At 41.2% G+C, this 14285-nt stretch overlaps 1 protein-coding gene across 1 annotated transcript; it reads right to left on the bottom strand.

Moving 5' to 3' along the window:
• Window positions 1–5886: 5886 nt before the first annotated feature.
• On the bottom strand, window positions 5887–9583 carry LOC139925593 (histamine H3 receptor-like). Its single transcript, XM_071917035.1, has 3 exons — window positions 9343–9583; window positions 8872–9038; window positions 5887–6639 (listed from the first exon to the last, which is right to left on the bottom strand). Exons 1-3 carry the CDS (start codon window positions 9581–9583, stop codon window positions 5887–5889), a joined length of 1161 nt encoding a protein of 386 aa, XP_071773136.1.
• Between the last annotated feature and the right edge of the window lie 4702 nt (window positions 9584–14285).

Here is a 14285-nt window from a genome sequence, read left to right as displayed (position 1 = left end):
GAGAGAAAGGGAGTGAGAGTATCAATAATGCAGAGTATATACAGCTAACTGTAAAAATGGAAAATACACTGCGTGAGAGTAGGGTGAATTCTGGCCTAAGTTGCTTGCATTAGTGCCAAAGCATCAATTCACTGATTACATATGGTATTGATTTGAGTTGCTTGTGACTGTTTCAATACTCTCTGCTCTACTGTGTGTGCTACATCCATGCAGAAACCCTAACACTAATTTATGTACTATTTAGTGTATTCTTTTTCTTTAGCCACGTTTTAACATGAGCAGAAATACGAGTATATGAACAATATTGTGAAATAATCTTTGCCCGCTGACAACTGCCATTGGTTTTAATGTTTTCACGCTTTGAGAAAAATGTAGAAGAAGCACAGTTCAAAATAGTTCTTTCTTTTGTTTTTATTTTTGTTTCTGTTTATTTTTTCTGTTTTTTGGGGGGCCTGGGATGTGAGTTAAACACCTTGCCTCGTAATTCCAGTTTGTCATTTATTTTCCTCTCTTTTGCTTATTGGTGATGAACTAGGAAATGCTCCATAATGGAGTCCCACGGGAGATAAAGGGCCTCATTCTCCAACTATCCCCCCGCTCTCTCTCTCTCTCTCTCTCTCTCTCTCATCATCTCCTCTCTTCCTCCCATCCTTTTCTTAATTTCATCCCTCTATCTTTACATTCTGGGCTTCCCCTTCACTCACTTTCTCTGTCTTTCTTCACCCCTTACTATCATCCTCCCCTCAATCTTTCGCTCTCTCTCTCTCTCTCTTTCCCACCACCCCTCCCTTGCATCTCTTGTATTGTAAACAGCTCACAAAAGCATGACAAGGTCTCTGCTCATGTTCCCCCTGCCTCCCTCTCTGTTCTCCCAGCTATTTGTTATTGTCTCTTCGCTATCGTGTGTTTGTCTCTATCACGCTTTCTTTATTCTGTTTTTTCCTCTGCGTCAGAAAAGCAAAAGTTAATTAAATATGGAACGAGATGGAGCAGCATCTCTTTAAACCATCATGTCATTAAAATGGCATCCCTGGGAGATCAGCTTAAAAGGAGTCGGAGAACAATGTCTTCTCAGTCAGATATTTATGGGCCTGGTTATGTAAACATGCTCCCTTTATTCTCTATGTATATTTCATGTAATTATCACTTTTTGTAGCGCTTCCCCCCTGAGACTCGTAGAGGCAAGAAGTTACTAGGGGAATGTCATTAGAAGAGACTATTGTTACGGCGCTGCTATGATACGGCACCGAGAAAAAGGCTACATTCCCGGCCTGGTGAAACCTTTTATCTATATTTGACTTTATCATATAAAAATCATCCATGTCTTGTTACAGTGTGTCTACAACTGAGCCTCTGCCTAAAACTCATGGTCAATTCTCTATACTTGCCCATCTTTATTGAAGCTAAGGAACATATTCTGACAAGAGCATTGTGTTTTCTCATCTTTCCAGTCTGCATCAGATCTAGATGCCAGGAAATTCACAGGCTCACAAAAAAACTAGATGCCTCTTGTTCAGCCTGCCCATGTATCCATCTTTTAGAGAAGCTGATGATCTGGAGTGAACTGGATTCCTTCAACAACAGAGGCCAGAGACTAGTGCTTGAAGGCCTGGGTGCCAGCTGACGGAAGCCGCTAATTAAGAGGGCTGGAGAGCCAGTGGGGTGCCTTATGAAACAGGGGCACCTGGGTTTCACTAGAGGAGGCCGGGTCTCCATCACAACTCATCTGTGTTGCAGAGGGAAGACAGTGGACTGCTCTCGCGCTATGCCACGTAGCACTCATTCACTCAAGCGTAACGTCAAACACGGTTCACACAAAAGCCACCTCCCCCCCCTCTCCCTCTCTCCCTCTCTCTCTCAGCTTGTTTTCCATTATGCAGGGAGATGTTATTGCATGGCATGATGAAATTGTATATGTCAAGGTGCATTTCATTCAAGCCAAATACACTTATACGCAGATGCAAAAAGATGCGTTTGTGTACCCTGCATACACACACGCGATGTACACAATGCACACACAGACGCACGCGCACGCACAGCATGTGGGCTCCCACATGCATAACTTAATGCCCCTCTCCTTTCCATTGTTCGTTGAGTCTTCTTTGCTGTAGGGTCAAAATGTCTCGGAGTAATCTAACTAGCTCTGGCTGCAGGGACAATATAAGGTCTGCCATGAGTTCTGTCGTTACTGCTCTACCCACCGGAGGCAGATACAGCTCTCGACCACCGGTGAACCTGCCATAATGCTATCCAACCTGACCCCACAGATGCAGTAAACTTAAGTGAACCACAGTTTCGAAAGTCGACGGCAATAACCACTGCAGAATTGCTTTTAATCAACGTCTGAAATGAGGGTGACTTGAAGCGTCGCCCCATGCTGATTAAATGTAATTGTTTAATTGCCAAGTGCTGGGAACCCATCCTAAGAGGATTCCAATGGAATTATTTAATCTCCAGTCAGGAAGTACACTGCAGGAAAAAAGCACAGGGAAAACGGAAGAACGGAAAAGGCAAAAATCAAGCAGAAATAGTCTTGTTTTTCTTTTTGAATATGTCCCTCATGAAATATTAATTGTGGTTTACATTTAGCCGGCTGAGAAAGTGAACAGCCCAGGCAGGGGAAAATGCACGCTAAGTGATGCTACAACTTAAAAAGAGGTCACACTTTTGACCTGTAGCTGCAGACCAGAGTGGTTTGGTCTTTCACTTTTGCATACCAGTTTTTCTCTCAGATGCCATGGGTGTGTATTGGTTTTCCCTTATAAAGTGTCCCGGTATTTGAACATGTCTAGGTTTGCTGTGCTATTCCTCATGCCAAAGACTACACTGGCTACATTCCACTAGTGTTGCCAGGCCTCTTATTGTGTGGACCGGAGGTGTTATCCGTTGGAATTTGAAAACAGAAGATTTTAGCATTAGGTCATTGTGGCTGAGTGCTGAAGGGAAACCTCTAAGAGTTTAACTATTGCAAGATTCTCATGGGGAAGTTATATAGGCCCTCTCTCTCCTCTGATCACTGGTTGAGCCTCTGCTAATGGGGGTCTATAAACTTAAGGGGCACAGGTGCACTCCATTTGAGGTCACAGCTTTCAGACACATTGCTTGGGGTCACAGACATCCAAACCCCCCATAAACACATTCACATACACAGACAGAATAGTTTTAGACATGCACACAGACACACACACATACACTTATGTACATCAAATTATTAAGGTCTCACTGGTATTTCATCTATATTTTTCATAGTGCTGCTACCCCTCCTAGGCCAATTTAAGCTGGCGTGATTCCCAATACATTCAACAGCCAGTTGGCTTGGCACACATGCCACGACATTTCAATCTATCAACAAAATCAATAGCAGTGCTCCTCCTAATATAACTGCACACAGAGCAGGCGTTCCTTACAGTGAGATGGCCCTTGCTGTTGCATTTAGATACACAGGGAGTAAACACAGGCATGCCATTCTGCTGATAGATGCAGTTCTGCCCTCCCAAGGGAAATGTGCCTGCATCCCTCTGGTCAGAAGTGTGCTTCTGTCCCCCCACCAAGCCACGGGGGGAGAGGGGGTGGGGAGGGAGCAGAGGCCTGTTCCCTGCAGCTGTGCCCTTATTCCCAGCACCTGACCAGGGGCCCAGATGTGCACACGGGCAGCGGCAACAATTTGAGCAATGTAAGTCCCCTGTGGGACCCGAGGCACCTGCAAATGTAACCTCACTATCTAACATGATGGCGTAATTACAGGTCTAATAAGTCTGCATCTGGAAAGAACTCATTTAATCTATCAAAACAAACCTACCTAGGCAGTGGAACAATATGAAAATGGAATTGCACTCTCAGTATTTCCTCTGCACATCATACAAAAGGCATGAGTACCACTTGATCCAGAAGTGTTTTCCAAATCAGTGACCCAATTAGACATCAGGTAAACAATAACTACAGGGCAAATTGCTGCCATTTGCAGTGGAGAGCTGAATTAAATTTTGTGATATTATTTTTATTTTTTACTGTGCATACAGGTCCTCAGCCAGTTAGGGAAATCCATGCATTTGTCTGAAAATGATTATGCTAAATTCTATTTACTTATAAAGAACACAATCATCGTATTTTTCTTTTAATACCTCTCTTCTGAGCCAAGAAAACAACTTGTAGGCCACTAGACAAATTTTTCAGTTTCACAGACAGTTACAGAATATAACACACTTAAGGACAATAACATTGGCTAAAACATAGTACATAACTGTTTAAGTTTTTATGACAATTAAAAGTGACAAACTGTAACAGTGAAAAGACGCACTGTGAGTAAATCTACAGAAAGCAGCATCCAATAGCAAGGCCTGCTGATGATTATGAGGCTATATTTATTCTATTATTACTCAAATCAGTCAGGGTCTTGGTGCAATATATAGCTTGAATATGATTGATAATCCTAATATAAACAACACAGGCAACATTTACTGCAAACCAAGGCCAATTTCGAGGAGTGACTTCACCCAATACTGCATTACAGCTTAATGCTCAAGCACTGTGAACACACAGAAAGCTATAAAGGTGAATGGTGACATCTAGTGGCAAGTAAACACACATACACCTTATTGATCACAATTTAAAAAAAGAGAATTTGGCATTGTTTGTGAACAGGTTACTATTCTCTTACATAAAGCCAATGACTTTCTCTAAAACGTGAAATAAAATAAAAAACAATACCACAGAAAGTAAGTATAGTTGCAAATTGATAGATAATTCATAGTTTAACATGAGTTGTAAAGGTAAAAATGAATGCTTCTTTATGTTTGCATTGTTTTTCAACATTACAGTAAACAAAACAGTTATTTCTTTCAAGTTACAATGGGACGATGAAATTGTCAAAAACTTACTTCATGTGTGAAGAAATTCAGTGCTTCAGTACTATCTGTATACCACAACAATGTGCCCAAAAACCAAAAAAAAGCTCAGTTTTGGGCTTTGATAACACACATTTCAAGACTTTACATTTATGCTTGTGACCACTAGGTGTTCATGAAACGGTAAAACTTTCTGACAGCAGAGGGTGATAGTGATCTTTTTTACTGTAGCTGTAGACCAGGATGTCAGTCTCTATCTTTTAACTGAACAAAGCCAAATTTTAAATGTCCCATATGTCTTACCAACATAATAGCTGCTTCACATAAAGTACTACACAACATGACCAGTTAATGGATGTGTAGCCTGCATGGCACTTATTCAAGCCAAAGATGAATTCTGGTTATGTTTACTTTTCTACAGTAGGCCTATATGTATCATAGCTAACTGATTGACAGCGTGCTACATGGGCCGAAGTGTGTGGCATTTAGTCAAGCAAAATTACGTATCTGGACCATGTTTCTACATATGGCCTGCCTGACAGGCCTAATTATTACAGTGTCTGCATGGTATTTATCCATAGGCCTGAAGAGATTGTTCTCTGACCTTTTTTTCCTCCCACCAGATACCTGGCACAGCTCTGGTGAACCTGTCCAGTTCATACAGTATGTGACCTACATAATATCTGTGAAGCTCCTATTGTTAAAAAAAAACAAAAAACTCTACAATATTGATGATGTTATTTGTATTTTTTTTTTTAGACAGGCTTTAGTATTATCATTTCTGGTTATGATGAATGTTTAGCACACACTTCAGATGTGGACACTTTAACTTGATTAAAATTAAATTACTTTACACAGTACCAACCTGATACATCCAAACATTCAAATGCACAATTGAAATATACTAATTATGGTCAATATGACAAACTGTAGTGCACAGTCTAGCTCCAGCTGATGACTGTGGAACGTATGGATTAGATTATGAACAATTCTGTCCATAGTCTTTGCAAATTGTCTATCCCCGCCCACGGTCACCAGCTTGTCACTGGCCGGCATGAAGGTCAGCTGCGGGCGGAGTAGTATGCCGCTTGGGGCACAGAATCCTGCTAAAGGCCCTGCGGAAGCTACTGTGGCAAAGCGGGTACAGGAAGGGGTTAATAGCCGAGTTGAGCCACAGGAGCCAGAAGGTGACCTCGTACCAGTGGTGCTGGATGCACTGCCCTCTGCAGGCAGCGCGGATGATCATCAGTAGGGTGTATGGCGCCCAGCAGATGGCAAACACACACACTATGATGGCCAGGGACTTTGCAATTTTCTTATCCCTGGACAGACGGCTAGGCTGGGCAGCCCTGTTGGTTGAGGGATCTAGTTTGCCCAGACAGGGAGAGGAGGTCTGGGAGTGGATGGAGCCTCTTACAGCCAGCTTCATCCCCAACCCCCAGTTGTGGGAAAGGGGGATGCCTTCCCCCTGGGCAGAGGCTGGCTCGCTGAGTTGGAGGTGGGATTGGGCCTCCCTGCTGTGGAGCCTCCTCCTGCGGATGCTGAGGTAAATGCTGAGGTTGAAGAAAGCCACGGAGATGAAAGGAGAGAAGAACTCCAGCATGGAGGCACTCAGCAGGAAATACCAAGTGTAATAGAACTCAGCAAAGCACTCATCCTTTGGCACGCGGCTGCTGCCCACCGCCAGCTCCCAGAATATGATGGCTGGGCCGTAAAGGAAAAAGGCTAGCACCCAGACGGCAATCATCTTCATGATGGCTTGATGGGTCATGCTCTGTCTGGCACGGTAACTTACCTGCAGAAAATAAAGATGTAAATCATGGTGTCTGTGGGGGAGTCTACCATTGTTATGTTATCTAAATGTTTGGACAGCTAAAAAACAATTATTCAGCAAACGTGGCCTATCTTTAGCCATGAAAGGTAGGCACTGTTCTTTGATTAACATACTGTCTAATCTCAGTACATTCATCAGAGCAGGGCGGTGCAGTGAGTATGGAGGAGGATCTGGGTTCAAGCCCCCATTTTGACAAAAACCATCCGCCCTGCTGAATTGTCCTAGAGCAAGATACTGAAACCCTACCAGCTCGAAGGCACTGCTATAGCTGACCCTCTGAACTTTCTGTGGATGGGAGCAAGCAAAAGAGAATTTCCAAAAATACTATCAAATTATTAGCATTATAAAGCATTTTAAAATATACAATATTCTTCTATTTACAGATATGTAATCATATGTTTGCAAAATCTCATAAGTTTTTCATGGAGAGACAGAATTTATGAACCCACCGCGTCTCTGAAACCCTAACAGTGTGTTATTGAAGTGCAGTTAAGTGTGCTATTGAATGGGAAGTCAATGAAGTACCACTCATGACCACTTCTCCCCACTGATGACATCCCATGTTCCTGTCCACAACACTGTCCAGCAGGCAGCTTAGTTCACAACCTACTCAGCGGTTCTGGATACAGTATAAGCCTCTGTTCTGAATGACAGAGGCTTAATGAGGTACCATGCAATAGAAAGGGATCAGTTGTCCTTATGAATCCAATCTGAATTTATATATTTCTTTATTAATACATACAGTGCAGTACATTCTATATAAAGTCACGTGTTGGTTAAGTTTCTCCTGATAAATGTGAGTTGATCATGTATGTCATTAGGAGACCTGGGTTGAGTCTTAGCGCATCCTTAAAATCAAACCTAATGCAATTATCTGAACCCTTCTCTTCCAATACTGTGTAGTTAGCATTTGTTAATGTGCTGTTGTCCCATTTTACTGCCAAATAAATGCACCTAATCTGACTCAATCTTTTATTTTCAAAGATGGACTGCATCCTCAGACTGTTGCCCATGCTTTCTCTTTCAATGTTCAGAGAGAAATGCTTTTAGGAAAATGCTACTTGGCTGCCGGTGGCCTGTTTCTGCTATGATTGATCTCTCCAGGTTGGAGGGACCACGGCACGGAGGAGGATCTCTATGATCAAAGCTAGCTAATTAAAGAAGAGTCTCTCTCTCTCTCTCTCTCTCTCTCTCTCTCTCTGGTGTTATTTGTATTCATTGCTCTGATGTTAAGTGTTTGCTTGTGAAAGAAAACAGAACACTCTCTTTGTCTACTATGCCGAGACTCATCCCACCTTGGAGTTAACACACACATGTATAGGACACAGTGACCTGGCTTTTGCACAGACAAACACCAACAGAAGGTTCAATGAGGCTAGCAGCTGCAGAGGTTGGAAATCTATGCTAACTTCTAGATGAGCGCTAACACAGGCAGAAATGTTAAAACTGATACTGTAGATTCTGTGCAATTGTTAAGCAGTATGCAGATATTGCATGGTTTATTTATGGTTAACATAATTCAGGCCTATTGTTGGAATTATGTGATTCTGTTGAACTGGTAATTAAGAGTGAAACTGCATCATGGCTGCATTATTAAGGTATGGACAACAAAATATGTTGTTTAGTCATTAGGTTTGCTAGCCTATTAATTGTCCTTTTGCATTATATCTGGCTTTGGCATTTAAAATTAGGAAGGATATTAAAGCAGGAGGGAAACCAGCACTAGGCCCAGTCTGTCCTGAAGTTGAAATGTGACTTTTCTGTCTTCATCATGGGGGAAGGCTATAATTAGGGGTGGCACTGGGCCTGAATGGGTCAGGAATGATTAACCTCTGCAGATGGGCACATTTGGGACGATGAGATGGCACTGCCCCTACCAATGACCTGGGAGACTCACCCCCGAAAAACAAAGCAACAGACCACAAGCATTAACCAAGTGGTATCGCTACAAGGAAAAAGCCTCTTAAACTTTTGCCTTTGAAATCTAGCATTCAAATTAGCCAAAAATGTATTTTAGTCTACGTGGAGGGACTGAGAAGGGGAAATGATCCTGAGAAAGTTGGGGATGAACTCAAAAATGACTCTAGTCTACTTTCATTTGACCATGCTGGGGTTCGATTTTCTTGGCATGTCACAGTCCTAATTCACTTTGATTGTGCATTCCAGATGAGAAGCGAAGGATGTCACACTCACCGCTCTGGTGACAGAGAGGAAGCGGTCGTAGCTGATGAGGACGATGTTGAAGACAGACGCAGAGCAGAGCAGGTAGTCCATGACCAGCCACAGCTTGCACAGCCCCCGGCCCAGTGTCCACCTGCCTGTAAGGATGTAGGGGATGTAGACTGGGATGCAGAACGCCCCTAGGGAACCGATTATCATTTAAACTTGAGCATGTGCATTCAGGAAATCCATCTCTACACTAGTGAATTTTAAAGGAAATAAGGAAGGAAGGATGAAGGAAGAAAGGAAGGAAGGAAGGAAGGAAGGAAGGAAGGAGGGAGGGAGGGAAGGAAGCACAGTGGCAGACATGAGCAAGAAAGGGGGGGACAGAAAGATAATAGGTAGATGAAATAGAATAGATAGATAGATAGATAGATAGATAGATAGATAGATGACAATACGTTATGAAAATATCATGACGGATGACAGAAAGTTTAGACTTACCAACAAGAAAATCTGATATTGCCAAATTCAAAAAGTAGTAATTGCATTGTCTTCTCAAACTCTTGTCCACTTTGAAGGCCAAAATGACCAATGCGTTGCCCAAAACTATCACAACAACCAAAGTCACCATCATCACCACCAAAATGACAAATAAAGGTCCTGAAATTACGAAGTTGCTCTGGACTCTGGTTGAGTCGCTGTCAAAATAGTGCCCACTTGAGTTAGTTTGATCTTCCGACATTGTCCTGATATGAGGTGGACGATGCCGTCGTTAAATCCTCAGTAGACCGATGCTGAAAAGGCAACAGGTGCCAAGCGAATGGACACCGCATCGAACAGCCCCATATATCATTTGAAAAGGTTCACTGTCCTATCCAGGCATTGAAAATGACCAACAATATCCAAGGATATCCAAGAGAGAGCGCACGACGCTGCTCGCCAAACGCAGCCAGGACATTTGATGAATTACGCTTTTACCAGCAGTGTTGGGAGGTACTGCGTTACAGTATTGTGATTACTTCTCCCAAAGAGTTGTGCAACGAATTACTATTACAATTTCAGCTATGATATTACAGTTACCAATCGAAGAATAACTTTACTTATAACCCACTATAAGATTGAAGATGATCCAAAAACTATTTCCCCATCACCGCCCCTATATCGTCTCATGGTCGTCTGTCACGCTGAACTAGCTCAGATCATGGAGTGATGACACAATTTGAAAGCTTAAAGCAAAGTTTAAAGAGGTGGAAACCTAGTTTTGACAGCTTGAATCTAGCTTTTAACGACTGAAAAATGTCAGAAAAGTTTACTTTCTCCAGGTGGAAGTATTCACACTTCTTTGGAACATTTGCCAAATACTACCTGGTTTCCCTGTATTCATTTGCAGGAACTGGGTTATCCTAAGACACAAACCTGTCGGAGGTGCAACAGAAAAGTAATTTAGGTAGCATAATGAATTATTGCTCTCAGGAAGTCATACGTAATGGCATTACTTTTGAAATACTTTTTGAGTGTAAATAGTTAAAAGTAATGCATTACTTTTTTTAGTAAGGAGCCCAGCACTGTTCACCAGGCAGGCATCTAATAGTTTGTTCCAGGTTTGTTCAGTCTAAGCACAATACTGTGGTTCGCCTGGTGTAAAATTTGTCCATTAGCATAGCATACAGACTTCAATTTTGAAGGTGTTCTATTAAACCAAGGTGTTACTAGATGGCTAAGGTTACACAGGTAACATTTTAGTGAGTCCTCCAACAGAGTAAACTCATCATCCACTTCTATACTCTAACAGCTATCACAGTGCATGCGGTGAACAGTTCAACCAAAGAATGGTAGAAATATATGTACGGTTTGTATGGTAGAAATATATTTTTTCCTATCCCATAAATCATCTGGCGACCCCCCAAAAATATCTCGCGACCCCCTGGGAGGTCCCGACCCCCAGGTTGAGAACCACTGATCTAAGCTGTCTCCAATCGGAATATCTTTATTCTGTATACTTGTTGGTCTAGTAGCAAGTTCTGTTAATTTGGAAAGAAATATGAGTTTTTGTGATTTAAGGAACATGAAGAAACCTGGATGAAAATGGATTTGTTTTTCTCATTTCGAGGTATCTTTGAGGAACTGCTGAAACCCATTCATCCAAACCTCAGATTTGATTCACAGTCACACACTTACTCAACACACAACACACATTAATATACACTTTTAAGAAAGCACAGGCATACGTGCATGTACACACACACACACACACACACACATAACAGATTTTGGTGCTGCCTGCTGTGGGTGTAGAGGACATGATTCAGGACAGGAACAAGGCATGCTGAACACATGGCAAAGTCAAAGTGTGATAACTACTCTGACTCATAGCCTACTATACCAATGATACACTACTAATAACATAACTTATTTTCTAGCTAAACAAACAACAAAATAACAATACATATGATAGTTTACATTGATTTTAACTTTGGTGTCCTATTAATGCTTCCTTCTAACATATTGTCATTGTCGGTTGAAAACCTTGTAACATCATTTAACTTAAATCGAAGGATTACATGCTTGTCTATGGATCGAGAAAGTTCTATGAACCTTGGGCTTATGAAACCCTTTTCAAAACCCAGTGGATAAACAGCATGGTCATCAAGCTAAAAACAAGGCTGTTTTTCTTAGCTCCTGAAAAGTTGACATTGTAGAGATACAAGGTTTTCACCCAAGAACAGTGATATGCCAAATATTGTATTTGTTAGGTATTAGGTTTGAACCATGTTTGCATAAAATAAATCTCAAAAGAGCAGCAAGGCAGCCATGGGCCATTTTTGATAACACTCTCTGCCTCTTCTTCCCACCCTGCTCGCTGAACAGCCAATACCCTCAATCTGACTGACATGAAATGGTTTTCAACTCAGTGGCAGCATGACGGGCAAAATAGGGGTACTCACCCTTATTTTGCCCATCATGCTGCCACTGAGAGGCTTTGGCGTAGTAGAAGTGCTTCTCCATGTTTCTGAAATTCTCTCATCAACAGGCCTGATTAACAATTTTACCACTCTCAATAAAATATTAAGTGATCTCGCCTATGGCAGCTCAAAGTCCAGTGTGTGGGAAACATTTTTTTCATGTGTCTGTATTAGAGGTCCTCATGAGTTGTTTATGCCCTCCCAGTGGTATACTGTAGTAAGAAGCAGCCTGCCTCATTTGCATTCTGATACTACCCTGTCAGTCCCACAGCTGTGGTCCAGGAGAAATGAGAAACACTACAGCACAGTAGAAAGGACTGAAGGAGCTCAGTTTGAATTACTGTTATTTTCACACAGATGGAAATACCACCATCTCTCAGAGTTAGTCACGTCACAACTGCAAGACAGAAAGCAGTGCCAAGACACACTGAACTTCCTCAAGGACTTCTCATGTAGGTTCACTCAGGCACAAGCATTCTCTGTCACAATAACCTAAATATTATGTATATCTCTCCAAAATTAGCTTTCTAGAAATTTGGCCAGCACTATTTTTACAGCTCCTGATGTCAATGAAGGACACAATTTTCACTTCCCATATGGCAATTTTAACAAAGGAGAAATGAGTTTTGAGTTAATTCGTGGAAGCTGGGATTGCTTTCTCTTCAACTAACTCATTTAAAATAAAAATGAGGCCAAAAGGAAAATAATCATGTAATTGGCATTGCATGTTGTATCATAAGTTTTGGGATTACAGTTTTGACTCACAGATACTGACTGGACTGAAAGTAAATTGACCATAACCCTCATAATTAGCTGGTCATCCTCCCAAGAAAGACTGATGAATAATGAATAGCTTTCTCACCTGTAAATGGTCTTGAACAATGTTGAATCTGAATTGCTCATTTCTGTAAAATTGTCCCTCTGAGGCCTAACTGTAAGTTCAGTATTCATGTAGTTTCTGACTGGACAAGACAGAGGATAGTAGATAACACATTAGCTGAGAATGTCAATTATTCAAATATGCAACAAAAGCAAATAGAAACAATAGTTGCATGTAAAGATTTACCCCACTGCTGTACTATTGCTCTGAGACAAATTGCTTGGAAAATCTTCCCTTCAGCTTTCAGAAGGTGCAAATAACAAATTGTAGCTGAATAGGAAAACTCATTTATATTCATAGCCATAAACCTCAATGTTGCTCTTATAGTTAATGTTTTATATTTCGATTTAGGCACAGCCTTGAAAATAATCCGCTCCCATGACCTGTGGTAAAAATGTGTCATAAATAATGTAAACATCATGCAGGTATCTCAACTTGACATTAATATTAGGTTGTCTTACCATAGAATAACAGTGGTAAGGTGATCTTGATAGCGAGCTGAATGGTACAATGAGAATATTGCAGATTTTTTTTTTTTTTCAACAGCCCAAGGTGCAAAGAATTTCATATAATAATGCTTCATGCTTTATCCATGCGTGTTATCTATGTAAAATATGTTAACCTACTGCATACAAATGAAACAGAATGCAAAAGAAGTGGATTATCTAAGGACAAAATATTTTTGGCAGGTGCATTGTGAGTGGATTTGGAACTATAAATGCAATGGCTCATCTGAATATGGAGGGCACTCTTGAAACAAAACAGGGTACACTGAGGCTCTAGAGGTGGCAATTATACTGTACCCTGCTGTGGCTCTCCATTAGTCTGGTGCTCAAGTGTTTGTGTTTGAATGCTGGGTGAGAGTACCAATGCTGTCATAACAGTCTGTCCAACCATCATCAGAGCTAAAATTAACTGATAAACAGAGTCAAACATGTAACATGCATTATCTTAGAGTGGGGGATTGTACTGAGAATACATTACAATCTTAATGAAAAAAGAACATGCAGTAATGGTTGTAAACACTGGAGTAGCTCAATCTTAATAAGACTAGCAAGACTGAGCAGCTATACTAAGGATGCCATTAGTTTTTGTGATTTTAAGTTAGACCAAGTTCAAATAATCAGTAATCAGTTAGGCACTATAAAAGCTAACATGTGCACATCCTGATTAGGCATTCACCCAATAACCCCTAGAGGATGTTTAGTGGGAGTCCTGCCAAGAATTTATTCATAATATGTTGCAAATTTACAAATTGATAGTGCAAATGTGTTGCCATGGCAATTGAAAGTGGTTGATAGACGTCACTGACTCACTTGAAAAGGTATTGTTCAGCATGTAATTCTCATGGTAACGTTTATATTGTAGCCCTATCAATAATCAAATGTGATTGACTCAAAGGAGTAGAATGGATTATTTACTGAAAATCTAGCCAAGCTGAAGAAATTGATCTGGTTCTATATTCTTTGTGATGTGTTCTATTCTGACATAAATCTCATTCCCAACCTTCAACTCTCAAAATTCACTGCCGCCCACCTGTTGGGAACACTAGGCAGGGCAGGGTAAAAGGGCAAAACCTTAACTCTTATTGATTTTTTTTC

Source organism: Centroberyx gerrardi, chromosome 13 (genome assembly GCF_048128805.1).
Source record: "Centroberyx gerrardi isolate f3 chromosome 13, fCenGer3.hap1.cur.20231027, whole genome shotgun sequence".
Lineage (NCBI taxonomy): Eukaryota > Metazoa > Chordata > Actinopteri > Beryciformes > Berycidae > Centroberyx > Centroberyx gerrardi.
Note: the sequence above shows the minus strand (reverse complement) of the source record. Positions and strands in the feature narration are given on the sequence as shown.

What these genes read in the sequence shown, in the direction of transcription:
- LOC139925593 (XM_071917035.1), bottom strand. Translation starts at nt 9,583, where the DNA reads ATGTCGGAAGATCAAACTAACTCAAGTGGGCACTATTTTGACAGCGAC. An exon ending in AATATCAGATTTTCTTGTTG is followed by an intron (nt 9,039 to 9,342) that starts GTAAGTCTAAAC and finishes TCGGTTCCCTAG; the next exon opens with GGGCGTTCTGCATCCCAGTC. An exon ending in TCCTCTCTGTCACCAGAGCG is followed by an intron (nt 6,640 to 8,871) that starts GTGAGTGTGACA and finishes TATTTTCTGCAG; the next exon opens with GTAAGTTACCGTGCCAGACA.